The sequence below is a fragment of the Gallus gallus genome, chromosome 2, assembly GCF_016699485.2.
Source record: "Gallus gallus isolate bGalGal1 chromosome 2, bGalGal1.mat.broiler.GRCg7b, whole genome shotgun sequence".
NCBI classification, from domain to species: Eukaryota; Metazoa; Chordata; class Aves; order Galliformes; family Phasianidae; genus Gallus; species Gallus gallus.
Genome location: NC_052533.1, coordinates 107,349,384 through 107,377,362, shown reverse-complemented (window position 1 = coordinate 107,377,362; position 27,979 = coordinate 107,349,384). Strand labels below are relative to the sequence as shown.

At 42.7% G+C, this 27,979-nt stretch overlaps 1 protein-coding gene across 1 annotated transcript in view; it reads left to right on the top strand.

Moving 5' to 3' along the window:
• The first annotated feature begins 2,521 nt into the window (after positions 1–2,521).
• SELENOI2 (selenoprotein I 2) overlaps positions 2,522–27,979 on the top strand; it is a 49,470-nt gene continuing 24,012 nt past the window's right edge. Inside the window, exons 1-5 of the mRNA XM_015282646.4 lie at positions 2,522–2,604; positions 15,913–15,981; positions 20,799–20,907; positions 22,816–22,890; positions 27,487–27,755. Of these exons, the coding sequence (XP_015138132.2) occupies positions 2,548–2,604; positions 15,913–15,981; positions 20,799–20,907; positions 22,816–22,890; positions 27,487–27,755 (579 nt within the window). The 5' untranslated portion in view covers positions 2,522–2,547. The remainder of the gene's footprint in view (positions 2,605–15,912; positions 15,982–20,798; positions 20,908–22,815; positions 22,891–27,486; positions 27,756–27,979) is intronic.

Below are 27,979 nucleotides of genomic sequence, written 5' to 3'. Positions count from 1 at the left end.
TCTTAGTGTTCGCCTCATCCACACTCAAGTTTGTGAAATGGAAGTTCTTTCAGGTTGTAATACCCACATACTGGTGCCAGCTAAAGCTCTAATTTCCTCAGGCTTCAACTCATTAATTTCCCAGAACGTATGCAAGGGAATGTGCTATAGCACTAAGGCTGCTTTCATTGCTTTTCTAACATTCCTGTGTGAAGAATAGGTAGTTTGAATCACAACTGAAACATCTGTCTGAAAAAGCACTCGAAAACATTTGTTTGGGGAAAACAAAACAAAACAAAACAAAAACAAACAAACAAAACTGTGGGGTAAACCTCTAAACATACCATAGAATCCCAGAACAGCTGAGGCTGGCAGTGCCCTCTGGGTCCATCGGGCCCACCCCCCACTCCATCAGGGACACCAGAGCAGGGCCCAGGCCCACGTCCAGGCAGCTGCTGAAGGTCTCCGAGGAGCAGACCCCACACACAACCTCTGGGCAGCCTGTGCCAGTGCTCCATCACCTGCACAGCACAGAAGTGCTCCCGGTGCTCTGAGGGAACATCCTGTCTTCCAGTTTGTGCCCACTGCCTCTTGTCCTGGCATTGGGCACCACAGAAAAGAGCCTGGCTCTGTCCTCTTTGCACCCTCCCTTCAGATGCCTACGTACACTGATAAGATCCCCTGGAACCTCCTCTTCCCCAGGCTGATCAGGCCCAAATCTCTCAGTCTCTCCTACCCAAAGCTGACTGCTTCCAATCAAATCAAATGTGATGATTAGCAGACACAGAACATGCTGAGGTACAAATCCATAAAACTGCATTGTTACACATATGCAATCTTTTGCATTTTCTGGTGAATGGAGCATTTGCTAGAGTTTTGTTTTGTTTTTTAAATTATTTTATGTGTTCATCAGCAAGAGTTTTGAGGGAAGGAAATAAAACTTGTTTTCTATATCTGCAGTGTGTATGTGTCTTCTATATCAATATCTTCCTGGCAGCGATTCTTCTTTTTAAGATAAACTTGGAAGCCTGCAGAGAGGAAAATATTTAAGTGCCTTTTCTACCACCTGAGCGGCTGAGGGAGCTGGGATTGCTCAGTCTGGAGAAGAGGAGGTTCAGGGGAGACCTCACTGCACTCTACAACTTCCTGAAGGGAGGCTGTGATGAGGAGGGGTTTGGCCTCTTCTCCCAGGCGACAAACAGGACCCGAGGAAATGGCCACACGTTGCACCAGGGGAGGTTTAGATTTGATATAAGGAAAGACATTTTCTCTCAGAGAGTGGTCAGGCGCTGCAATGGCCTGCCCAGGGAGGTGGTGGAGTCGCCGTCCCTGGCAGTGTTCAAAGGAATCTGGATGAGGAGCTACGAGATATGGCTTAGTGGCTTGTGGTAGCAACAGTGATGGGAGGACGGTTGGACTAGATGATCTTGTAGGTCCTTTCCAACCTTGTGATTCTATGATTCTATCTATCACACAGCTCATATTTGTTCAGGTGCATTTCTGCTTTTGTGTTTGAGGCTTTTGAGCGTCCGAGTTAAGAAATGAAAGCAATAACTAGAAAATGGTCAAGTCACTTTTAGTAACCTCATTGCATAAAGAAACCCTCTGCTGACTACAGTAATCACGAACCTTTCTTCAGACACCCTTGTAGATAAACTTGATAGCGTAATACAGCTTAAAAACATGATAGTAACAATGGGAGGTGAAGAGAATCCCAATTCAAAACCCCGTGTACGCGTGCACATCGATTTAAGGCGCTGGCTTCTGAAAACTGTCAGATGCAAATACTTTACCCTTCCTGACTGGCATCATTAACTCAGTGATGTGAAGCTCAGTACTTACGCATCGGCTGTTTTCAAGGCCTGAAGTTCAGATGTTGCTGCTGGAAGCAGAATGTGGGTGTGTGTCTTAAGTGATTAATATGTAATTAATAATAGAGAACAAGAGCCATTGCATACAGCTTGCACGTCGTGATTTTAACTTGTATATAAATTCCTATTGAATCTGCACAGCTTGTAAAATAACACTGGCTCCTGCAATGCACAAGGTGCCTGGAAGAGCTCACAGGGCTGAGTAATGGATTTTAATTGATTTCCTTGCTGGATAGATTCCCTTTGGTTAATAGGATCTCAGGCCCTGATGTGCACAACTTCAGCTCCCCACTGAGCAGCGTGCAGTGAGGTAACACGAGGTGAAAGCCGCACCCTCACGGGCATCTGCAGCCGAACATCGGCTCCACGCTATCTGCAATACGGAAGGCAGAAAAACAGTTAACCAGAAGAACGCATTCAGGGCCTAAAGGCGTCAGACTGAAGGCGTCTCCAGCCACCGGCAGCTCGCCGGGGGACACCGCCGACACGGGGAGCCCCGCGACACAGGCCGGCCGGCGGGAGCACGGGGCAGAGCCGGGCGGCGCCCGGGCCCGGCAGCGGGAGCCGGACCCGGCCTGACGGCCGCGGGCGGGAGCCGCCCTCCAGCCCCCGCCCTGCGCCCGCCTCCGGCCCTCCCAGCCCCTCCAGCCCCGGCGCTGCCTTCCCCGCCCGGCGCGGCGCGGCGCGGTGCGACGCGATGTGGCGGCGGCGGTATGTGAGCGGCCGGCAGCTGGATGGCTTCCGCCACTACAAGGTAACGGCGCGTAGCCCCGCGGGGCTCCGCGCCGGGTGGGCTCCGGGCCCCGCGGGTGTCCCGGGGCTCCGGCACGGGCTGAGGCGGCGCGGAGCCCCGCTGCCTGCATAAGGATCCGGGGAGGTGAGCGGGTGTTGCGTAGCGTCAGGTCCTGGTGGAAACCAGGTAACCGGGTTTTCAGCGGGTAGCTGCCGCTCGGAAAGCCGTCCGCGTTTTAAAGGATCACGGGGTCACAGAACGTAGGGGTTGGAAGGGACCTCTGGAGATCATTTAGCTCACCCCCTGATAAGGCACGGGTGAGGAATAGTCTCTGTATGCATCTTTACGGGGCTGGTCGTGTTCCGTGCCCGTCCCCGCTTCAGCTTTGAGAAATAAATACGAAAGCTAGAAAAAAAAAAAAAAAGAAAAAAAAAAAAGAAAAAAGCTTACTTTGAATAAGTTGAAACAAACCTCATGTTTGCAAATAAGAGACCTGCAGAATTTAAATGAATGGGTGGGTCGGTAAATATCTTGATTTACCGTCAGTGTGCAGCAGATGTAGGAGATACCGAGTTTCGTTCCCAGGCTGCTGCCTGCGCGCTGCCTCAGCAGAGGTGCGGGTGCCCAAGACACCCCCCGTGCAGCCCCACCAGCGCACCTTCACCTGTTCCATCCTACAGGCATGGGAATGTGCCAGCTTCCACCTTCCAGCAGCCGACCTCTTATTTCAGGCCCTCTTTCCCAGAGTTGTTCCCACCTTGTGCTCCCCATGCTTCTTGCTTTTACCCGGCCCGGCTGTCTGCTCTTTGGGGTTCCCACCCAGCTCTGCTCGCTGCTGAGGGAGTTATTTAGGAGCAACTGTGGCTGCAAGACCCGCTCCGGGACACTTCCCAGCAGCTTGTTTTGCCAGCAGCTGGGTAAATGTGCTAACCTGGCTGGGTGTCTGCTGTGCTGTGGGCTGCCGCTGGCTGTGAGCTGCACAGACCCGTGCTTGGGCAACAGAGCTGAGCTCCTGACTGAGATCACCTGAGGGAAAATGAAAAGCTATTTTGAGCAGGAGCAGACATAATAGTTGGGGTTTGTAAGGCAAACACAAGGAGTTTGTGTTGCATTCTTCCTTATCATGTGGGTAAAAGTAGCAGCAAGCAAACACAGATGGAAAAGAACTAAAATAACTTTTTTTTATTTTTATTTTTTTTAAGCTTGTAACCATTGTGTGCTTCTTAAGAATTAATCATTACCAGAAGGCAGAATCACATACTGCAACATTTTACTTGAGTGTATTAAAACGACTTTGGTTTCTTGGTGGCGTTGGAAAATATGTTGGACTGCTTTCTTAACCGTAGGGATCAGCCAGCACACTTGAGAAGCATCTGTTAAACTGTGTTCTGGAAAATGATGGTAAGTGCAGGTTTTGGAGGAGTGAGACCAAACAGCAGCTTCTTCGTTATCCCGGCTCACTTGGGGCAGGGACATGGCAGAAACAAATGGCGCAGAGCAGCGCAGCCAGATGAGGTGGGCACTGCAGGTCACAGTGCTTGCCCACCCTGCTCCAGGCCGCAGGAGGTGGTGGCAGAGCAGGCAGTGGCCCATTCCTGCGGTGCTGCTCACAGTGTGTTCGAGCTTCCAGATGTGCAAGTGGAATGCAGCAAGGTGAGGCGAGCAGACCCTATCACAAGCCTCTGTCTTGCCCCACCTCCTCCCTGCTCGCTTGTATGCCCAACATTGCCACCACAACCACAGCTTCTTGCCCCTCCCAGGTCTGAGATTATACTCTTCCACTCCTCGTTGCTCTCAGGCTGCCTTCTCTCCCCCATTTTCAGCTCCAACCCAAGGCCACAGCCGGCACCTCCAGCTCTGCTTCCTTTACTGCTGAGTCAACAGGACAAGTGCTAAATTCAGCTCACTGTATCCAGCAGACACAGATTTCCTCCAATTTCTTTTTTGGTGGACCAAGCTCTAGAGCAAAGTGGCATGAGAGCAGGCCCTGTGGAGAGCTGGATAAGCTCTGGGAGGATTTATGAGAGCTAAAGTAGCCTGTTGCTTCAGACCTGAAGCGTGCCTGGGAAGCTAGATAGAGCCATCCATCTCCACTGTACACTACATTGCAGCACTGTATTTGCACTAACACAGTGGCTCAATGCAATCTGCACTTTGCACAATTTCTCCACTGACGACTAAGAGCCAAACATAACACAACTTAAAAGAGTGTGTAATCAATTCCATTTCATAAAGGTACACTTTGCAAGAATAAATCACTTCATAATTTTCAAAATCTTCTCACAGCTGAACTCATTTCTTTGCCATGAATGCCCCAATTGTATGCCTTAGCCATTTTCTGTCTCTTGTTTGCAGTGGGAGGAGGATCTTGGCAACAAAACCCATACAGTTCGTTGCAAAGGGAACAGCAGACCTAATGAGTGCAGAAACTTCAGCACCCTTTAGCATCATCAGATGCACACATATTTAGCATTACAGCTCAGATCAGGAGCGTCCTTTTAGGCAGGTCTCCCATTACCAAGCTTTAGTTCATTCCACAGAGCCACCCTGAAGCACACAAGAGGGATTCCCTTGGAATGACCCTAATCTAGGTGCATTAGGCACACGCTAATGTAATTATTAGCATACAGTCTATGAAGTCAGACTAGAATGAGTTCGGTGGAAAACCTTCTGAAATCCTTATGACATGGACACTAGATTGTCAGTGTCAGCTATTTTGCTTTACAAATATGCGCCTGTTGGTCTATTCTGAATGCCAGCAGGGACACAGCCATTTAGAGGTTCATTTTTCTTTGCTCTGGTCCAAACTGTGCAGTGAATAGGTGGAGGTGTGATGGTGAGACATGCAACCCTTGGTATCGCTGCTGTGATAATTCCGTCATGTTCCTGCCTGGGGGCAGATGGGAATGTACTGATTTCAGACAATTGCAAGCACAGGAGATTCACTGTAATTGTAGAGCAGAATAAGCTCATACCTGGACTTGGCTCTGCTTCCTACCAATGGGAATAGCTACAGCCAACTGCAATTTTAAGACTTGAGTCATGTTGTTCCTACTTTAGTATTTCTGTTACCAGCATTTTTCAGCGCTAGGAGAGCACCCATGGAATTACACAGCACTTTTTGTTTATGTATTTATTTTTTCCCACCTGCTTGGATTTCTGTTAGAAACAGGCAATTCTGAGATAGCCAGGTAATGAGAACAAATAATAGCAGAATTTAGTCATCTTTATCCTCCCTGCCAGAGTCAAATAATGTTAACAATGAGCTCTTGTCACTGCCTGTTCTCATCACTTAGGACTTCCCCTGCAAACTTACCTTGAGTTGGCCTCTCTATAGGACCTATGTTCTCAGGTTTTCCAAACCAAAAACTTCCACGCCTCGTCCTACGTCATAATAAATGAGATCTAAGAACAAAGTCCATCAACTTGACTGAAAGAATAGACTTGGCATAGTATCATACAAAAATCAGATATAAAATTACAAATTAAGGACTAAGAAACCACATTTTCACTTGATAGGTCTGCAGCATTTCTGCCCTTTGAGATATTTTCAGAGCTGAACTCCCTGTGAAGAGCAGGGAATGCTAAATTAAGTAGATGTGATTTCATTTCAGTGAGACTTCTGATACTGTCCCACATTCCTGTAAATACACTAGGTACAAGTAATTAAGAAGAAATCATCATCAAATGGAAACGTATTACTCTAAAGTTCTCTGTCAAAGTAGGAAGCTGTATCAAATGGAGTTCTACCCACAGAGCCGTCTCTGTCCCAGCTCCATTATTGTTCAGTATTTTCATTAGTTGCCAGACCAGAGAATACCCTTGTAAAATTTTCAGGTGATACCAAAGGACTTTGAAGAACAGGCTTATGATTTAAAATGTTCTCGAAAAAGAGATATAATGGCCAGAAATAAATATGATGCGATTCAGTCAGTAAAGTACAATGTGTAAGGGAAAGAAAACCAGTGTTTCAACCATAAAATAAGAGACAACAGACTGCAAAACCGATACCTGGGATCGTTGTGTCATCAGAGTTGTAGCTGTTTTAAGCAAGAGAAGTTATTACATATGAAGTGTCATAGATAATCAAAGGGGCTGCATATACTGCTGTCCTTGAGGTACCACTCGGGTATCCGATGGATTAATGCATCCTACTTTCTTCTGCACAAAATTTACAGTCCACGAAATGGCTTTAAAGTGTTTAAGACCCTCAGAAAACACAAGCTGAGAGAAACAGTCATAATACGCTCAGATTAGGAGAATGCCAGCCTGATAGCCTTTGTGCATGCCCTTTTAAAGAAAGATAATACACACGCTTTGGCTGCACAAAGACAAATGTAAGTTGGGTGTTATGTCGGTGCTGTGATGATAAGGGCAGCCAAGCACCGTAACAGCAGGTACTGGGGGAGATTGTGTAACCATTTCACCAGTCTTAAGAAATCGTTCCCTTTCCCTCAGAAGGATGTCAAATCCAGTGCTTAGTGTGTTACAAGCCAGCTGCTTACAACCTTCCTAGGCAAGTTTTGGCTAGTGTGTTTTATTTCAATTCACCAGCATGGCAATTTATCACAAGCGACTGGAAGGCAGAGCTCATCACCTCATGGTAACTCAACCTGCTTCCTGAACGTCTGACAAACGTGATCCTTCAGTAGGTGGAAGCACAGGGTGGTGTGACCTCTCAGGTTACCTCCCCTCAGTTTGGTGGGCTGGAGAAACAGTATCAGGTCAGATCATCATGTTTCAAGGTTGGATTGTTTCTCTCATGCCAAGGTACAGCAAAAGAGCGAAGTGTGTTCAGTATCTTCTAGCGAGTTACTTTGTCTAAACCCAGGATTGGACCAATGTGAAAAAACACAACGTTGGATTTCTGTTAAATCTTTATGCATTTCCAAGGCTGCCTGTATAACTAAGAGACTGATAAACAATAGGTTCTGCTCACATTGGATGAATAGGAATTTTGCTTTCAGTACCAGAAGCACAAGACCTGGACATACTGGAAAGGGCCCAGTGTAGGATCACAAAGGGGCTGAGGCATCTTTCCCATGAGGAGGGTCTGAGGGCTGGGCCCATTCAGCCTGGAGAAGGGAAGGCTTACGGAGGGATCTTAGTACGTACAAAAATCTGCAGAGAGGACAGAGCCAGGCTCTCCTCGGTGGTGCCCAGTGCCAGGACAAAAGGCAGTGGGCACAAACTGGAACACAGGATGTTCCCTCAGAGCACCAGGAGCACTTCTGTGCTGTGCAGGTGATGGAGCACTGGCACAGGCCGCCATGTGGGGTCTGCTCCTCAGAGACCTTCAGCAGCCACCTGGACGTGGGCCTGGGCCCGTGCTCTGGTGTCCCTGATGGAGCAGGGCTTGGGACTGATGGACCCAGAGGGCCCTGCCAGTCTCAGCCATTCTGGGATTCCATGGTTTTGTGAATTGGAAGGCTGGGATTGTAATTAAAAACTGATGAATAATATGTCAAATAAAGCAATTTTTTTTTTCATTAGCTCTACATTTTCTCTCACTGTGTGCATGTCTAGAAGGGTCACGGGCCATGAACTACAGCATGCCTCTCATTTCTTATTCCTCGTCCCACTGTAATGGTAGCTGACATCATAACGTAGTGTATCAAGTGCTCTGTAATCATGATACATATCAAACACTAATGCTAATGAGTCAGCAACATAACGAAATTACATCATAAAGATGTTGCATTTGATATTACCAGCCGCAGGACTTTTTCCCAATGATGGTGTAATTGTACCTGTTTTCGGGTGCTGAATTTCACTCATAAATTTACAAAGATTTTCCATTCATTAGGTCACTTTTTGGACATGTTCTGGATAAAATTGTATGCCTCGAGTCTCATAAAATGCAAACAACAATATAGTTTCGTTCTGTTGCTTTATCAAAAGGTGTTAGTGCTCTGAAGTGCTAACTGGATTCATATGTATGGGATATGCAAGAACATGCATATATACACATTTACGTATTCATATGTATTATTGTTTTTTTCATCCATATTTTAACAGAAGACTAATAGTAAAGGTGAATCTGTGAATAGGATGTAAATGATTTTTTTTTGTTGTTATTATTATATGTTTTCTTTTGTCATGATGGAGGGATGTCAGGGAGGAATTGGATTTTTGCATCTTTCTGTGAAATATTGCCCCTCTTTTAAGCATCAGGATTCTTGATCACCTGACTGTTTACTTAGCACACGTGGTGCAGAGCTCCTGTTCAGCATCCCTCATGCAAACTGCAGCCCACTTTTATCTGCCTACTCTTTTGGGACTAAAGCAGTTTCTTTGGGCTGTCCAGAGGTTTGGGTGCACAGCCAGTCAGAGCTCTCTCTAGGTGAGAGTTCTGGCTATTGTTTGCACAACACAGGAGTTTGTACATACACACAAAGAGATGTAGCAAGCAAAATAGAACAAAAACAAACAAACAGACAAAAAAAAAACCCACATACCAATTGACTTCCTTGTCATGTTAGAACTCCTTTGAGTAGGGATGGTTAGGGTTCTTTTTGTGCGCTCCTGGACAAGGCTTGCTTTTTAATGGGGTTTGTGCTTTTGCCAGACTAGGCCAGCCTCTGACTTTACAACAATAAACTTGTATCTGCCTTCTGTTATCCCTTGCTCAGTATTTGATCATATTTCTGTGTCCTTTTCTGTCATTTTTCTTCATTAATGTGTTTGGACATGTTCCATTACACAAACTCTTTTCCTGAGGACAAGTTAGGCAGCACCCTTAATATAACTGTTGTTGACTGAAAAGTATTGCTGACTTCCAGCATTATCCCTCTCCACCTCTCTCTGCTTTGAGCGCTAACATTCCTCCCAACAATGAATCACATCTATCTAGTCTCACATATTGAGCAAGATCTTAACTCTTGGGGCCGGCACATTACTTCTTCTTGCCCCCAAATGTACATCTCTGTCAGTAGTAGTGTGGCTCTGATGTCTCTCACAGATTCCACATTTCAAGCATAGCCAGTCAACAGTTGAGGCCATTGGCCTCTTACTCCTGGCAAATGGGGCTGTGGGAAGCAGGAAGCTGAATATGAGCCCTCTGTGCCCTGATAGCAAAGAAGATCAAGAGCATCCTGTGTTGTATTAACAGTAACATGGCCCAAGAGAAGTAATTATCTCCCTTTATTTGGCATTTGTTAGGCCATATCTAGAACACTGCATGCAGTTTCGAGTCCCTCAATACAGGGAAAGCATCAACAAACCAGAGCAAGTTCAGTGGAGGACCTCCAAGTTGGCTGAGGCTGGAGCTGTTCCTTTGTAAGAAGAAGCTGCAAGACTGGAGCTTGTTTGTCCTGAGATGAGCCAGCTCTGGACACAGCTAACCACAGCCCCTCGGTACTGACCTCCCGAGGTCCTTTCTGACCTGATTTACCCTGTGACCTTAGGGTAGTGGCACTGCTTTGCAGGCAAGATGAAAGGTCACTAGCAGGCATGACTCCCTTGGAGCAGCCTGTCTTGCCCTACAGCTTCATCTGCCCCACAGCCTCATGGGGTGTGTGGTATGTGGCCTGCTGTCCATGTCGGCGTTCCTCAAAATGGGGAGGGATGCCTGAACGACGAGTAAACATATACAAGGAAGTAACCATAGCACGGTGGTTTGCATAATAACAACTTCCTAACAACTTAATAATGTTAATCACAATTACCAAGGTGTCCAAATCATCACACTGGATTTTGAATATTTTTCTAGGAGTAGTTTAACGTATCAGGTTTCCTGACTGTGAGTGTGCACAGACTAATGGAATAGAAGGAGAAAAAGTCAGAGGACAATCATCTGTATCCAAGGATGCAATTGCATGCTCTCCACCCTCTGCTCTTCTCCAGGCTCAGTTACAAAGCCTTTTCTTCTGTTTCCACTCTGCTGTAGGCTTCAGCCCTACGTGTCTTAGAGGCTTATACCTCCTGGTCTCAGGTATCAGTGACCTAATCAAAATATACATACATGGATGGGCTAGTCCAAACTAAGCAACGGGACATCAAAAAAACCCAAGTCATTTACTTACAAATAATTAACTAAATGATGGTATAACAGAAAAGAATTTCATTATTAAAAGTGCCAGACTTGTGTTTTGGGATGCATCATTAATTTTAAACTACTGAACATTTGGAACTTATTTGGCACCCACAGTGTCGTATAGCTGTGTTGTCTTACAGTTTACTTCTCATCTTTCCCTTTCTGAAGCCTCTGTTCAAACCCCAAACCTGTAATATCTACAAGCCTGTAAAAAGACATATAAAGTAAAATTAAAAATCTTTTTTTTTTTTTTTTTTTTTTTTTTGTGGTTACAAAAGTATAAATTACCGAAGGGAGAATGTTTGTGTTACATAATCATGAAATGACTTGACAAAAGTGAGAATTGCTACTGAGCTCTCTGAAGTTTCAAGTGTGCCTGAGGTGGCTGCATTAGCTTGCAGGAAAAGAGCAGACATCCCAGTATTTATGTCCTTCATGTATGTTCTTATGTCATAGTTTGACGGTTCTCATCTTTCCTCTGTGGGAACAGCTGGTGTATTCTTCCACTGGAGGCATCTAATCCCACATGTAACATGAGAAGGAACACAGAACCGTGTATCCAATATATTGCCACCTAAATCATGATCGCTACTTGATGTTTAGTTGTTTTAAATATTAGTTTGTCTGGGAAATAATTTTTTGCAGCCTTTTCATTCTGGATGTATTTATTTATTTCCTTCTGCAAAAGTGAACTCAAGTACAAAATTGAGTTAATTTGGGTTACTTTGAATACACCGGTATTGGTATTGTTTATAATTAAATGGTGTCTGTAAACATGATCCTTCTAATAATATTGTGTCGGTACCCTTTGCTAGATACTCTTAGAGCGAATCACTGCTCATCTGTGCCTCAGTCTTGCAAATTGTCCACTGGGGATAATAAGACCTGTGATAAATCACAAGATTATTGCATACTTTAATGAACAGGTTGAAGCAGGTGATTTGCAGGCAGGAAGGTAAACCATAGAATGTTTGTTGCTGCAGAGATGAAATCAATGCCTATGGAGTCATTATGATGCTAGCAATTCAAATGTAAACAGTTCACTTCAGTTTTGCTCTGTAGCTCTGAATGGATGTGGCTGTATTGCACAGTGTGGTGCAGTATGGAGTAATACAATTTGTCTGTTAGCTTAAAGACCAGCTTGAACTGAAGTAACCATCTCCCTGCAGTAAATGCAGCTACGTGTCTTCAGCTTACTTTCTTTCCTGACTCTGAAGTTTGTGTAGACATGCTTTATGCTCTTCTCTTCATTTAAAATTCTATTCTTGGGATGCTTCTGTAGTGCAGTGCTGGAGAGAGCCATGAAGCCGAGTGAAGATCCAGCTCTCTGCTCTGATTAATGGTTAGCTCACTCCCTTCTTCTCTTTGCCTTTCCATTTTCTCTGCAAGACTGTAGCAAGATTTTGTTTTGGAAGTAGTCCATCCTGGAGGTGTTGTGCACCATCATGGGGCTTTCACTATTCTTCATCCCTCTCCCAACCTGCCCATTTGGATCTTTGAAGGTTCACTCTGGGTTACAATGTAGTCTCCAGGTTGTTTCAGATCCTGTAGTACTGAAACAGACTCAATGCTAATGAGGTATGAGTTGTGCAGACAACAAAGGCCTCAGACCCCTCCACCAAGTGTGGTGAGGTGTGGATGTGACCAGCTGGTAACAGCTGGAGGCACTGCTAAGCTGTGTGGATGACAGCCAGAAGGTAATGTTTGTCTTGTGTTCAGCAGTGCAGACCTTGGTCATGGAGGCTGCTTTTGATCCACTGATGATCTGCCTCTGCTCTTCCGTTCTGGACAGGTTGTCTCGTCTTTTCCCATCTCTTCTCTCTTCTGTGTTGCCTAACTTTGCTTCTGCTTGTCATCTTTTCTCTCATTTTTCCTGCTTACTTTTCTTTCCCTGCTCTTACGTTTCCTACTGTTCAAACCTCCATTCCCTCACCTGACCCCTGAACACCTCAGTCTCGATGCTGTGCTGAGCGGAGGTCAGCCTGCAGGAGCTCAGTGAGAGCACATCTTACATGTGTTGCACACGTGTGTGTGTGTCTGTGTACACTGCTGTCTGTGCATCCTGCCTGCTGTCTGTATTGTCCTCACTCCTACCTCTGACAGAAGCCATTCCTAACACAGAGAGGGAAAGCAGATATCTTTCAAGGAGACATCAGCTATTTTAAAATACACAGTAAGTATTTTTGAGCCTGGGAGATGGAGAAGGATAATGCCACTTTTCCTCTTCTCCTCCTACTGCCATTCCCTCCCAGCTATTGCAGCTTTCTTTATGTAATAATTCATAAAATAATTCCAAGTCCTTCTTCTTGATATAAGTAAAAGGACAACCAGGACCCCTTATCTAGTGCAGGAAGGGGTTGCTGGGGAGTGTTTAGTACTTGCATCACTCTTGCACTTCAGCACCTCCAGCAGCCTTGTCCTCCACTTTGGTATCTTAGTGTAAATGCGTGCCCTGAAAATGGCAGAGTTATGCAATAGCAAATTGCAGTACTATTTTCACATAAAGTTCTGGTGCACTCTCATGTTAATGTTCATTCATTATAACACGGATGTTTCACCAACTAATTTGCTTTTCTGAGAATTTGTGAACATTAAACTGCTGAGGATTTAATGACCTTGAGGTTAGTAGCTTCTTTACAGCAGAGTGTTAAACTACATAGCAGATGTTATTAGTTAAGTATTACTTTTGCCATGAGAGAAAACTGGAGCGTGTTTTTTCCTTTCATCTGACTAGAAGAAATCACTGAACGAGGGAAGAGCAACTTTCCATTATTCTTCACATCTCCTTAATGCTCTTTTCCTTCCCAGAGGACTGCGGTACATCTGCAGACGGAAGGAGGTTCAGTGTGAGGGCTCTTGGAATGTCTCTAGCTGATATAACCTGGTCGGAATTCTCACGTTTTTTTAGTAACAAACAAAGACTATTTTGATTTTTTGTTTACTTGACTTTGGAAACCATCAAAGCAAAGAAACATTTCACCATGTCGCATGTTTTCCAAATTGTATCTACACAAGAGCAAGAAAATAGTTCCAAATAAATGAGACTATTTTTCCTAGTCTCCTCCTGGGAACAAGTAGTTGCTCTGGAAAGCCAGTGCATACCTTGGGTAGAAAGCCTCATTTTGCTGCTGTTATTTAACAAGGATTGCATGATGTTATTCGTGGCTTTGAATGGCTGAGGTGAGGAGAAGGAGAAAGCCAAAGCAGAAGGATCAGGAGCTGAAGTGATGCATTGTGCCTTCTTATCTAGGCATGTTTGAATTAACGGAGCTTGCTGGTCAGTAAGTTGTCACACACCTCAGATAGTCTTTGAATAACATCTGTAGTAAGGAAACATGTGCCTCAGTAGTGCTAATGAATACTTTGATCTTTTTTCCCCCATTTTTGGAGGAGTTCCTCCATTCTCATCTGAATTAATCACCACCTGACTATTCTATTAGCATAAGGATTTTATGGCTTTGTATTACTGTTATTTCTGGTGTTAATATAGGCAAAGTGCATGGGCGGTTCAGACTAGGCTGTTCACGTATTATCAAAAGATCAATCGGTCATAATAACCAATGTTTGAAAGATACAGTATAATATGTGGGCCTGCAAATACATACATAACATTGAGAACTTCAGCTTAACCTGTAAAGTAGTTTTGCAAACGTAATGTTTTTATGAGTTTTAATACATATATTTTGAAGAAGAAAAAAAAGAAGCTGTTGATGTTATAATTCTCTCATGTTCTAAATAATATGGTTGGAAGCAGCAGAGAAAAATGGTAGGCATAACTGACACTTCTTTGCATATTTTTAGAAAAAAAAGTCCATGCTGTACACTTCATTAAACAGCATGTTTTATTTCCAGCAGGAAGTTATTCTGCCCTGTCTGACCAGTACCTAAGTGCATATTCTGTATTATCCAGAAAGTAATTAGAACATATCCTTTGTATGCAGATGGAAAAAGGAAATGTGGTAAAGCTCCTTGTAGCCTCAGGAGCTCAGAGAGATTGGACAAAAAGTCATGGATTGTGCACTTAAAAAAGGAGCCATGCTGCACAGATCTTTTGTCCTGCTCGCACTCATGCACCGAAAGCTCTTTGACAGCTCAGATGTGTGGGTTAAGTGTGTGTATTAAGGCTTAGAAAGTGAGGATGCTGACATGGAGGTGAATATTGCCAGATCTCTGTCACCTAAACGGTGCCTAAGTTTATGATAATTGTCTAGGCTCCTTTGAGAATTAATGAATTGAAACACGTGCATCCAGAATGTGGGCTCATCCTGAGTGTAGTTGGCTTAGGTAGAAAAATGAGCTGTAGAGAGAATGCACAGCTAGCTATTAGTTAAAGCTAGCTGAAATGAAAACCTCTCCATCGTTAACTTCTCTGCATGTGAATGCCTTCAACAAGATATAGTCTAATGAGTCACCTTCACTGCCCTCACACAACGTTTAACAAAGCTGCTTATAGATACACGTGAATCTTTTTTGCAAATCTCATGCATCATGCTAACTGCATAGGCCATGTATACGACCTTCCAAAGTCCATGAATCCCTGGAAGAATTACATATTCACTCCCATGACTGCTAACTTCCTCCACTGTGAAAAGCGCTTCAGAACTTGGTAGGGAGTGGTAATGTCATGGAATCACAGAATGGTTTGGTTGGAAGGAACCTTAAAGCCCATCCAGCTCCAACCCCCTGCCATGAACAGAGCTGCTCCCCACCAGCTCAGCTGCCCAGAGCCCCATCCAACCTGGCCTTGAGCGCCTCCAGGGATGGGGCACCCACAGCTTCTCTGGGCAGCTGTGCCAGCGCCTCACCGCCATCTGAGTGAAGTATCTCTTGATAACATCTAACCTAATCTTCCCTCTCTCAGCATAAAGCCATTCCCCAAGTCCCCAAGTCTCCTAATGATAGGACCATGTAAAAAGTTGTTTTCCTTCCTGTTTATAAGCTCCCTAATTACCAATCAAAAGATATTAAATAAAAAATAGATTACAAATGCAGAGTCTTATAGGTTAGCTTGTAAAATGATGAAGAGTTTAAAAGTAAAATGTGACTACAGAACTCTTTGCTATTTCATCGGCCCAAACCTTTCTGTTTGAACACAGAGTTACCTACAAGATAAATGTAAACCAGGTCAGTGCTTCCAAACTTAATTCAAGCTGTAAGAGGAGCCATCAGTATAAAATAAATTTGCACCAGTCACACCCAGAATTATTTTTTCTTAGATGCTGAATGGTACACAGTGATGGAAAAATAAGTATCGTTCAGTGCTTTGTTTTACATCTTTGCTTTTTTCCTCACAGTACAGTGCTGTGGATACAAACCCTTTATCGGTGTATGTTATGCAGCCCATCTGGAACAAAATCATTAAGGTAAGAGTCTTTCTAAACAGAAATATCAGACGATAATGGAAGAATTTATTTTAAATACAAGAAGTATTTTCATTTAAAGATACGTATTGATCAGTAAAGATGAAATTAGGGCATTTATATTAAAGAACCCACATCACTGGATATATAGCTATGTTTAGGATGGATATGTTTGGATTTAGAGGTGTTTTTTTAGAAGAGCAAGGGTTGTATCTTCTTCTTTACCCTTATGCAAAAATCATTGGTTTCTGTTACATCTTTCATTAAACAGCTTTGCAGACATCATAGGGTTTAGACAGTACACATTATTTTTGTTCAGCATATGCCACCTAACAACAGCACGACTGAATCTGTGCTGTGCAAGTGATTTTATGCAAGTGCTGTCTCATTTCTCCCCTGGGTACTTGCTCCAGGGAGCCAGACGTTTCTCTAAGAAGCTGAAAATGAGAGCAGTTACCATGATCACCGTAACGATTGGGAGATGGCATCTCTTGAATGCATTATGATCTGCAGTTCTTAAATATAAAGCTGCTCACAATTAGTTTTGCTGTTGTTGGCAAAAGCAGAGGCTGGATCTCAATAATCGTAAACTTTATTGATCTTCAAGGAAGCAGAGACGGCTGCATCTGTCTCTGAAGTGGAAATCTTTGGATTGGAGTAGACTTGAAAGGAAATGTATACTCAAGAAAAATGGATGCATGTGGTCAGAATCTGCCATATTTGGGTTTTGTAATCCAGCTGTTGCTTATGCCTGATACAGCAGAAAATTGTAATCTCTTGCTCATTACCTCAATGTTATTTTATAAAACAGTTTGTATATCCTAACTTAAGAATTAAAGAATAAGTGGAGACGATATGAGAGGAAGGAAATTCCAAGATGGGAAACTGAATTCAGTGATTCAGTTATGAGAGATTTTTTTCCATTTCCATCATGATGTGGGGGCAAACAGTGAGGCAGAAAGACACTCCCTCACTCTGGAGCCCCATGCAGGAGATGAGCAGAGGCTTTGCTGCGTGTCTGCACTGCGCATTGGGGTTCCAAGGGTGTTCCACTACTGTCAGACTGAAAGGAGGGAGTCACGGAGATAAACCTCCCTTGGGGTTGAGTTCTTCTGGCAGCTGCAGAGTCTTATAATAACAGAAGCACAGGATGGCTTGGGATGGGAGGGACCTCAAAGATCATCTAGTTCCAACCCTCCTGCCATGGGAGTTTTCCTGGAAGGAAAGCAGTGCACTGCTTGTCGTACCCACTGAGCACAGGGCGATAGGTCCTTTGAAAAATCTGACCTCTTCAGATACCTTCAACTTCCCTGCATGCTAGCTGAGCATGATGTTGTTCAGAATAGAAACCAAAGCTGAGCACAGGGCTGTAAGTGGGAGGTAGGAGTGCAGAACCAAGGCCTGTAGAGTTGCTGCCTGTAGCAGCTTTTCCACCACACATAAAACAACAGTATGACCTGTGTGAAAATATAGATTAACAATTAACTTTTTCTACATGTTATTTGAAATTATTCTGATTATGCAACTATAGACATTGCTTTGTAATAATTATTTAATCCATTGCACGATTCTTATGCCTTTAATTAAGATTTGTGTTTTATAATAAATAACCATCACATGCTGTCTGTCAGATAATAGGCAGCATTACTTGGCTACTGCGCTCTTCTTCCTACATTTGTATTCATGAGGAGTCGCATTTGTGTGGGAACAATAAAAGGAGGAAGTCCCACTAGGATACACAGGGGTATGCCATCTCCACTGAAGTCAATTAACCACCCCCCCAGGTCCCTCTATGAACTTTGATTTTATCATTAGAACTGCGCATGAGTAGAACTGTAGCGGTCTCAGGTGACCTACTTAAGGAATATTTCAAGTTTGAACAGAGCCTCATAGAAATACAGGTACTTCACAATTGATTATCCAAATAGGCAGTTGATTATATTAAAATATTTGTTGTTTGTATTAAGGCTTTTAGCATGAATGACTGTAGGCCCATTAAAACAGGCACCAGTATTTTGTAAAAGTAGGTTTCTTAAAAGGTTGAAGTATGCAATGGTTTTGCAAGAGAGCAGATGTGATTCTTCCCAGTGGAGCCCCCAGCTGTATTAATCATGTAGAGCATGGATGTGTTAGCTTTCTGCTGTCTGTTAATTAGACAGTAAAGATTCAAAGGTGTCCTTAATTAGTGTACTATGGCGCTAGTAAAGTCAGGCTTTGTTTTTCCAGTGTGTTTGAGAAGTTAATCTTTACTACCCTTTAATTAACGATTTATGAAATAGGGCAATGGTAGTGTAATGCTTAACGAAAGAAGAAGGGACATTGAATACAACAAAAGAGATTTTGCAACTGGAACATTTTCCAAGTACGTGGACAGTTTAGGTCAGTAAAGGACTAAAACAGTGACTGTAATCAAGGAGGGGCTCTTTTCCTAAGGACAGAACTCCTGTAACTGTTTTTCATTGCATGTCTGCTAGCCAAAGGGATTGTATGCACCTGTAACAGCGTGCAAGCCCTAAAATACAGGTTTGTATTTGTACCAAATTTGTACCCAAACCTCTATCTTACTAAGTTTCAGTAGGATGAGAATGACCTCAAGTTGCATCTGGGGAGGTTCAGGATAGATATTAGGAAAAACTTATTCTCAGAAAGAGTGGTGGGGCATTGGAACAGGCTGCCCAGGGGGGTGGTGGAGTCATCATCCTGGAGGTGTTCATGAACCGCGTGGATGTGGCACTGAGGGACGTGGTCAGTGGGCATGGTGAGGGTGGGTTGATGGTTAGACTAGATGACCTTAGAGGGCTTTGCCAACTTTAGTGATTTTATGGTTCTGCATCACCTGTACAGAAAGAAGGGGGTGTGGTCTGTCACTACATCCACAGCGTGCAGCTGCTTTACGAAGATGGGTCTGTGCTGTGAGTTCTTCCTTGGGAGTTTCCTGAGAGGAGCTTCAGTAAACATTTGCTGTCAATTGTTCTGATGGATTTAGAATTGGGGTTTCAGAAATTCAGAATAATACAAGCATACATGCGTAGCAATCATGTACATGCACTATAATTACTGTAAGATCTGACGTACTGTATTTGAGAATTAGAGACAAAATCTTAGTAGTAAAGATTGCAGCTATCAGATTTAATATTTTTTCCAATGTTATTAAATAAAGCATTGAAGTTATATGGCTGCAAAGTATTCAAAATGTCGTCTGAGTTTTGAGAGTTTACGGTGCGCATTATCAGTTGTACTGATTATCTGGGATATTATTCCTTGGTTGTACTGTACTAACAAAGCAAGGATCCAATCATGATGATTAATCTGTCCAACATTCTTATTTTTATATACACTTGTTAGGATAGAGGAAATAAAATGTATATAAATTAATATCTATTCATCCATCTGTCCGTTTACCTATTCCGAAGAAATTAACAAGTTGGATTTCAAAACAGTTATTAGTGTATGAAATTATGTACTTCTTTTTCTACAATATTCATACTACTTTCTAATACGTTACAGTGTTGAAGCACATCTTCACATACTTTTCCAGTCTTAAAAGAGTCCAGAGAATTTGATTATAAGCCTCCAGTATTTTTATATTTTGCATATATTGTTACGGTATTCAAGTAAAGCAATGGCTGCTGTTTGGGCAATATTTGTGCACACATATTCTGTCTAAAAATAATGCAGAAAGCTGTGTATACAACTTCAGAAAACATTTTGAAGCAAATGGGCAACTTGGGAAGAGCATTACCAGAAAGTACCCCTATGGCAGTGTAAGGAATACCTTAGAGCCACAGGAGATGAATGGCTGAAAAGGGTTAATGGGACAAAGAATTACTGACTTAGAAGGAGGCAGAGTCTGTTTCTGCACCTCCACGAAGTAAAATGAATTAATGTAATGCTTATAATTTATAGCTAAAGATGGAGACCCTGCTGAAAGTTACTGCCTGGAGAAGTAGGGAGCTATTTGTAATACAGAGTTCTTCTGAACCTAGAAGTGTCTGATTTTGTTGCTACTCTGAGTTGGGAATTATTAGCATACTACAGAAGAGATTTCCTTGATGCAGTTGGAAGTAGGAAGCCTGACAAAACCCTGCCACGTTGATGCTGAATTGCCACACTGGGGTGCTGCAGGCCTCTTTCGTTTATGCTATACAGAGCAATGAGAGGGTTTCCCTTGCATCAGAGAAAACAAGGAGAGCGTGTAGTTGAGAAAATACAACATTTTTGCGTTAAGCTTTCACTGCAGTCTCAAAGATCAAGCATAATAATGCTTAGAGAAAAGGAGGCTTGGGGGGGACCTTATTGAACTGTATAACTACCTGAAGGGAGGTTGTAGTGAGCTGAGGGTCGGCCTCTTCTCTCATGTGACTAGTGATAGGACTAGAGGGAATGGCTTCAAGCTGTGCCAAGGAAGGTTCAGGCTGGACGTTAGGAAATACTACTTCTCTGAAAGGGTGGTCAGGCACTGGAATGGGCTGCCCAGGGAGGTGGTGGAGTCACTGACCCTGGAGATGTTCAAAGAATGTTTGTACACTGTGTTGAGGGACGTGGTTTAATGAGAACTATTGGTGATGGGTGGATGGTTGGACTGGGTGATCCTGTGGGTCTTTTCCAACCTTGATTCTATAATGACACATGAAGATAAATTGCTTCAGAAACAAAAACTGAACTGTGAATTCAAAATTGGAAAAACATGCACAAATCTAAATATTACTGATGTTGTATACAGGCTTCTCATCTCCTGATGAAAATACAAAACATTTCATCAAAATAGGACTTCCAATTTGAAACCTGATTTCTTAGATGTCTCTGTTTCTCTTTAACAGATAGTGCCTTTGTGGATTGCTCCAAACCTCCTCACCTTCTCTGGATTTATCATGATTTTAGTTAACTATTTTCTAATATCTTTTTATGACTGGGACTACACTGCTTCAGGTAAATATCCTCGTATTGTAATTCTTTTCAGAATTATTGAACTGCTTATATCACACTTTGAATGATAGAGGGGGAACAGATACCCGAATCTTCCTCTCATTCCTTAACGTTCATATAGTAGGGTCTGACCTCACACATGGCATTATAAATTTAGACCATTTTTATTGGTGAAACTGAATTTCATCCCCAAATATAGGTTTCAGCATGTGCTGTTTGAACTCTAGATAATATCTCATTTCATTTAAAGTGCATGCCAGGATTTTAATGAACACTCAAAGAACACCCTAACATTCTTCATAAAGTTTTCATTGGTTTCACATTTCCTAATACCTGAATCCATGCCACGAATGTGTTAATTCCCCTTATGTTATTACATCCTTCCACCATTCTGGACAAGGTGAATAATTTCTACGCAAACGTATCCTGAAATTGTCTCACTACAAGTCCAAATCTCTATTTCCTCCTTATGAGAGTCCAAGTTGAAAGTTCTTTGGAGCTGCTCTCTCCTGAGTGTAGGCAATGTTCAGTTCTGGACTTCTCAAACCAGTTGTTGAAAAAGGAACCTAGAGCCAGTAGCAAGCTTCTCCCAGGTAACTGATATATTAAAATGTTTGCTTTTCTTTAAACTAGACAACCTGAGGAAAGTTTAGCACTACAGCACTTATGCTCCAAAATAACTACATTTGATTTTTTAAATTACTTTTAATTTCTTATGCCTGTGGTTGGATTTGAGGAGGTACTCTTTTGTAGTATGGTTATTATAACAATTCTGTGGGCAGAGCGATGTGCTAGCAGTTTTGGTACAAAAATAATCCTGGATGAACATCAAATTCTGAGGTGTCATGAAGCTTGGGTTGCCTATACTCATGCTTTAATGCTTGCATTTCAATCAGTGCAGTTGACAATTACCAAGTGCTGTAATAGTAGAGAATCCAGCACAGAACTTCTGACAGGATAATTATATTGGGTAGATACATACTGAACATGAAGGTATTTGTGACAAAGTTTGTTCTTTTGTGTGTAGTTTGCAGTCCTGCTCTTAGCTTCACAGGAGAACAGCATCCATCATTTCTGAATTGAAAATGTTCATGCAATCCAATGAATCTTTTGAGTATCCTATATCAAGTCCATGCACAGGATCAGAAATAAAAGCCTTAATTTCCTGGACAGCTGTCTTTCATTCTGCAGTTTGAAAACGTGCAGGAGCCAGGGGGTGCCATCTCCTCTCTCCTACTGGCAAGGCAAGGTGCTGAGACGCAGGTGGTTGGGGGCCCTGCCTCAGGTGCCAGACTCCCCCTGCAGCCCTGGGTGCAGGCCTCACGTGTGGGTGCTGGATCAGAGGCTGCACATGGATGGTTGCTGTGGTAGCCCCCACTGGGTTATGGATAGTTTAAATAGAATGCCCTTTGGAAAAGACAGTGATTCCTTGAAAAGAGCAAAGGCAGCTTTGGGTTACAGACCAATGACAGAACCTTGGGTTCAGTCCAATTCAGCTTGCTTTTATGTTTTGCATTCATTAAAAATTATCAGGCACCTTATCAAAAGGAAAAAAGAAAAGGTACTAATATCTGCCGTAGCCAAAAGGGTTACCTACACTGAAAGGGTTACCTATTTTGACCCAGGCAGAAGTCTCCTGTTTAGATTTGTATGGTAAAACTTCTTAACAAAACCCATATTTACGCTAATAAAGATGATCAAGCTTAAAAACTAGTTTTCAGGGGTTTTGTTTGTTTGTTTTAGGATATTACACAAACACTAACCAGTTTTTTGATATTTCATCCAAATATTTCACACTCCTTGACACTGGGGACTCATCAGTGGCAGCTTGGTCATGTGTATCTGCCTGTCTTGGTGGAGTGCTTTGATGTTAACCACTGTTGCCCTGACTCACTGCCCATTTTGTTTCAGGTACCAGTCCTGGACGTGTTCCAACCTGGGTGTGGCTGTTCAGTGCTTTTACCACTTTCTGTGCTTATGCCTTAGGTAAAGTAAAATGGAATTGAACAATGGAACTGATGCTTCATATAGTTTTACCTACTAGCTCGCTAGTACTGGTTCCAAAAGAGTCATGCGCCAGAGAAGATTTAGGCTGGACATTAGGAAATACTACTTCTCTGAAAGGGTGGTCAGGCACTGGAATGGGCTGCCCAGAGAGATGGTGGAGTCACCGAGCCTGGTGGTGTTCAAAGAGCATTTGGATGTTGTGTTGAGGGCCATGGTTTAGCGGGAACCATTGGTGAAGGGCGAATGGTTGGACTGGATGATCCTGTGGGTCTTTTCCAACCTTAGCGATTCTATGATTATGGAGAAATTATTGATCTCTCTCCGAAACTGTTCTCAGAGTTGAAAATAAAACGAAAGGAAAGCCAGTAGGATTAAAAAAAAAAAAAACAAAAACCAAACAAACACACACCGATTTTTAAGGATACTTTTGTGCTCCTATGAGCGTAGCCCTTATCTCTCTTCAAGGTGTAGATTTTCATGAAGGTACAATATAAATAAAGATCGTGACATAGCAGCAGCTGTTGTTGGGTTTTCTGAAAACCTTTGGCACACAGCAGTGATGTTCCAAAAAAGTCCCTGACACTTGCATTTTCAGAGATTGCTTTCAAAGTCAGGGAAAATAAAGGACAAAGCAGAGAGAAAGGTAAATGAATGTAGCATTTTAATCTGAGAGACACTTCAGTGCTTATGGCCTGTGTCAGCAGAGAGGGTGTGGGCATCTCCATTAGCCTGAGTCTCTAACGGAGATGAGGTACATTTTTTGTCTCTTCTAGGCCTGCTTTTCTTTAATAACTTGCCAACATCATTTTTGGTTTTGTATTCCATTCTTTTACCAGTATACCAAGATAATAGTATTTCTAGGTCCAGCACACCTTGCTGTGCAGTTGTGTAAAGCTACACCTCAGTGAGTTCAGATGTAGATGTAAACTGGTGCAAGTCTCAGAGTGACATTCGCACCAGATTTATACTTTCTCTTGCAAAGCTAATTCATTCCAAAAAAGCACTTAGTACAATAGAGCTCATTCTGGGGGGGACACACGCTGGTATATTTACATGCATTGCACTGTGTTGCATAGAAGTATCATCTCTTCTGGAGCTGCTTCTTGTAAGGCACTGCATTGTACAGTGTAGCCATGTAGTTGTGTGCCATATTTCAGATACCTGGGCTAGATGTCTGTGTTCTACACACACCGAGCACTTTTAGTGTCAGACTCATGCATGTGGAGCCATCTTCATTAACCATGGTGCGTTCCATGGTGCAGACACTTCCCTCTGCACTTTGAGTACCTTAGCATTTTATATTCAAGTTGAAGCTTGTGCCAGAATTGCTTTCTGCAGAATTTGTTAGTTTTTACCACAAACATCACTGAGACAATCATCACTTGACATTGATTACCAGTCAGATTTCCTAAACGACTTTCCTTAATTGTTATCAGAAGCAGCAGCTTCTTTTATGCCAACTATTTTATGTAACTGTGAGAAAGTTAATTAAGTAGCTATTGTTTCATAAATAGGAATTTAATGTTGGAGCTATTATTGTATGACATCTCAAAAAGCTCTCTGGGTATTGAGCTTTAGAGGTTCTTAGAGTAGATTTTGCCAGGGAGGCCCGTAGTCCCTAACACTTGGAAGGCAGTGAATATGATGCTGACAGTAGAAGCTATAATGAACTGATGTATATGTAGATTTTTGTGTCTGCTGTCCAAGCCACTATATGAAATATTTAGTCTCAGATTTAATTCTCCATGGCCAAAGTTTTCCCTTTGGAAGACTGCAAAGAGCCATAGTAACTAACCAAATATGCAACTTAAATCTCTCTCAGCTTCTTTTTAATGACACAGTTACTCTCTCCAAATTGCCTAACATGCTGCTCTTTTTCCCCCCCTTTGTTAAGGTGGTTTGGTTTATTTTCCCTTTCCATAAAGCAGACTATTTGTCACTATTATTTTGAATTCCACTGTTTAGAAGTTATATAAACTTTAATAAAACTGAAGATTTGTGAACCTTCATGAGAAATAGTATGAGAATTCTAAAGCAATGGAAATGTGAGACAATATATATCCACTATGGCACACAGTTATTGTCATAAATGATTTCAAACTGGCACCTAAAACAGAAAATACCTTCAATCCCTTGAAAAGCTAGTGAAGCTAAATGGAAAGAAAAAGGATGAGATTTTGTGAGAGTCCAGTTTTATGTATGTTCCAAAGTTCCAGATGCATTACAATGAGAAGCACTATGCTTCTTGACATTATTAGTGTAAGATAGTTTAAACTAAAATATTCCTAAAACATAAAAGCCACTGTTTCATTGTGCTGTACATAGTTCAGTATCTAATGTCAATATTCTTTCAAGGAAACCTAAAATGACTTATGAACAGGCTGTAATGTGATAGAAAGCACAGCAATGACAGCAGAGAAGCAAGATCCTAGGCTGCAGCAAGTGAGGCTTCCTCAAATACAACAGGTGTGGGCAGAGAAACAAAGGCAGGAAATTGCTTACCTTCAAAAGGCCTCCTGTGTACAGGCATCTCCAACAAGATACCCTTGCCTCCACTGCCAACCCTTAAATGAAGTCTGGGAAGGGGTGGGTCCTGGCTCCAGCCCTTCTGGTCATTCAGGTGCATTGCATATACCTGAACTCCCTTGGGTTGGCCCTGCCTTCCCACCAGGTGCTCAATCACTGGTTCAGGTCATGACTTAGCATTGCCACTACAATAGACCAATCTTTTATCATCCTCATTTTTTTTTTAAAAGATAACTAACCCTAAAACTGAAATCTCTGATCTGGGATAGATATTCCTGAAACATGAATGACCATACAGTGCTTAGAAACGTTCAGATACCTGATTGGTGGCTAAGTTTCAGAAGCATTGTTGAACAGGCTAAAGAATTTCTGCACTTCTAACACATTATTCAGGTAACCTCAGGCTTATATGCAGTTTTCCTTCTGCACGTTTCAGTAAGATGCTGCTAACTCAATGGCACTGTTAATGGAGAGAGAATGTGGCTTGAAAAGAGAGCACTCTGAGATCTTTAGTTTTTAGAGCTGTGAGAACAGCCTCAAGAGATTTGTATCTGAGTTGAGAATACCTCACAGCTGTGTAGGTATGACAATAGGGAGACAGTCTACATTCTGTGACAAAATGAAATTCCACGTTTTTCTGGTTTAGTTCCCTGAAGTATATTTGCATTAAACAAAACCCAGAGTGCTGCCAAATAATGCAGAGAAGCTGCATATGATCTATAGCAGCTGTGGAGTTTTGATCTCACTCTGCAGAATTGTCCCTTCGGTCAGCTCTGGGTTAATAATGCCATCAACAGCCAGTAATTGTTGGCTGTTGTAACTTCCAAGTAAAGTAATAATAAAAAATATATTGTCCATGCTATTACACTAAGTAATTTTGAAGAATTTTTCTGTTTACTTTTTCTGAAGAGGTTCATCCTGTGTATTCACACTGAAGTTTGATGAAGAAACTACTACTGACATCCTCGCCAGCAGGGTTGCAGAGCAGAGTCTGAGGGCATGATTTGATGATAAGGCTAAGAAAGGTTTTGGCTACCAGGCTTTCCACCTCCCTGCCTTCCCCACCTCTCCTTTGTGTCACCTCCACTGCCTTTTGTACTTCCCAGAGCCAACTCTGTTCAGTGACCCAGACCTAGATGGAAACAAAAGGTCTGGCTGTTTTTCTGTGAGCTGAGCAAGCTGCATGTGTTCCCCTGCTCAGCAGCAGGGAACTCTCAGGGTGGCTCAGGCCACACTGAGGAACTGTATTGCAGAGTGAGAGCCATTATAGCTCTCGGCCATCTTTCAAGCGCCAACTCCTCAGAGGAAGCGGAGGGGCAGCGCTGAGCTCTGCTCTGTGTGACAGCGACAGGGCTGAGGGAATGGCATGGAGCTGTGTCAGGGGTGGGGTAGCTGGGGGTTAGGGACAGGGACTGCGCCAGAGGGCGGTGGGCATGGAGTGGGCTGCCCAGGGCAGTGGGCGCGGCCCTGAGCTGTTGAAGTCAAGGAGCATTTGGACAGTGCTCTTAGTTATAGGGTGGTCCCGTGTGGAGCCAGCGGTTGGGCTCGATGGTCCTTGTGAATCCCTTCTTATTAGGGTTAGTCTATGATTCCATGAAATGCCTTAGTGACTCTACCCACAAGCATTCTCCATGAAATCTCAGAATGTCCACAACAGCAACAGATGGGCATGAAGCCACGTGGGCACTTTTCTGCATGTTCACTGAGAAACTCTCTGTAGGAACTGACATGAAACTGTATTAAGGCCACTGGAGACAAATGTTTCTGAATGTGTTTTTAAAGGGTGTAAGGATGTTGGCTTTTAATAGAAGAACCGAGGTAAGAACAACATTACATGAGAACTGAGGCAGTCCTAATGCATTGTTGTTGAGGAGATGGTTGTGCTTCAGTTTGCTGTCAAAAGTGCATTTTTTCCCAGGTACATATAGAAATAAATTGTATACATATATGTATATATATAAAAATATATGTACTGAAGTCTATGTGAGAAAGTTACTCCTCTTGTTGTTTTCTAATCCTTTGTTTCTTTTCCTTTTCCAACCCTTTCAGATTCCATAGATGGGAAGCACGCTCGAAGGACTCAGTCCAGTAGTCCTCTGGGGGAACTGTTTGACCATGGGCTGGACAGCTGGGCTACCTCCATTTTTGTGCTCTCTTTTTTCTCTGTCTGTTCCCGGGACAATGGGAAGACTGGAGTTTCTGTATATACAATGTATATGTATTTAAGCATTGTCTTGTTTAACTTTATGTGTTCACACTGGGAGAAATATAACACAGGAGTTCTTTTTCTTCCTTGGGGATACGATCTAAGCCAAGTGGTAAGTATTTATCATTCCTGTTTTATTTTTATTTTTTTAAACTATGTTAGTGTTTTCATAATATTACTGAAATAGAAAAAAAACCATAGCTCAAGGCAAATGTATTTGGCTGAAAGTTTGAATGTGAAATAGAATAACCCTAGAAGTAATTCAGAAAAAAAGTCCTGCATTTGCAAAGAAAGGCCATTCTCAAGCAAATTGTCAGCATCGGGGATTCATTGCCT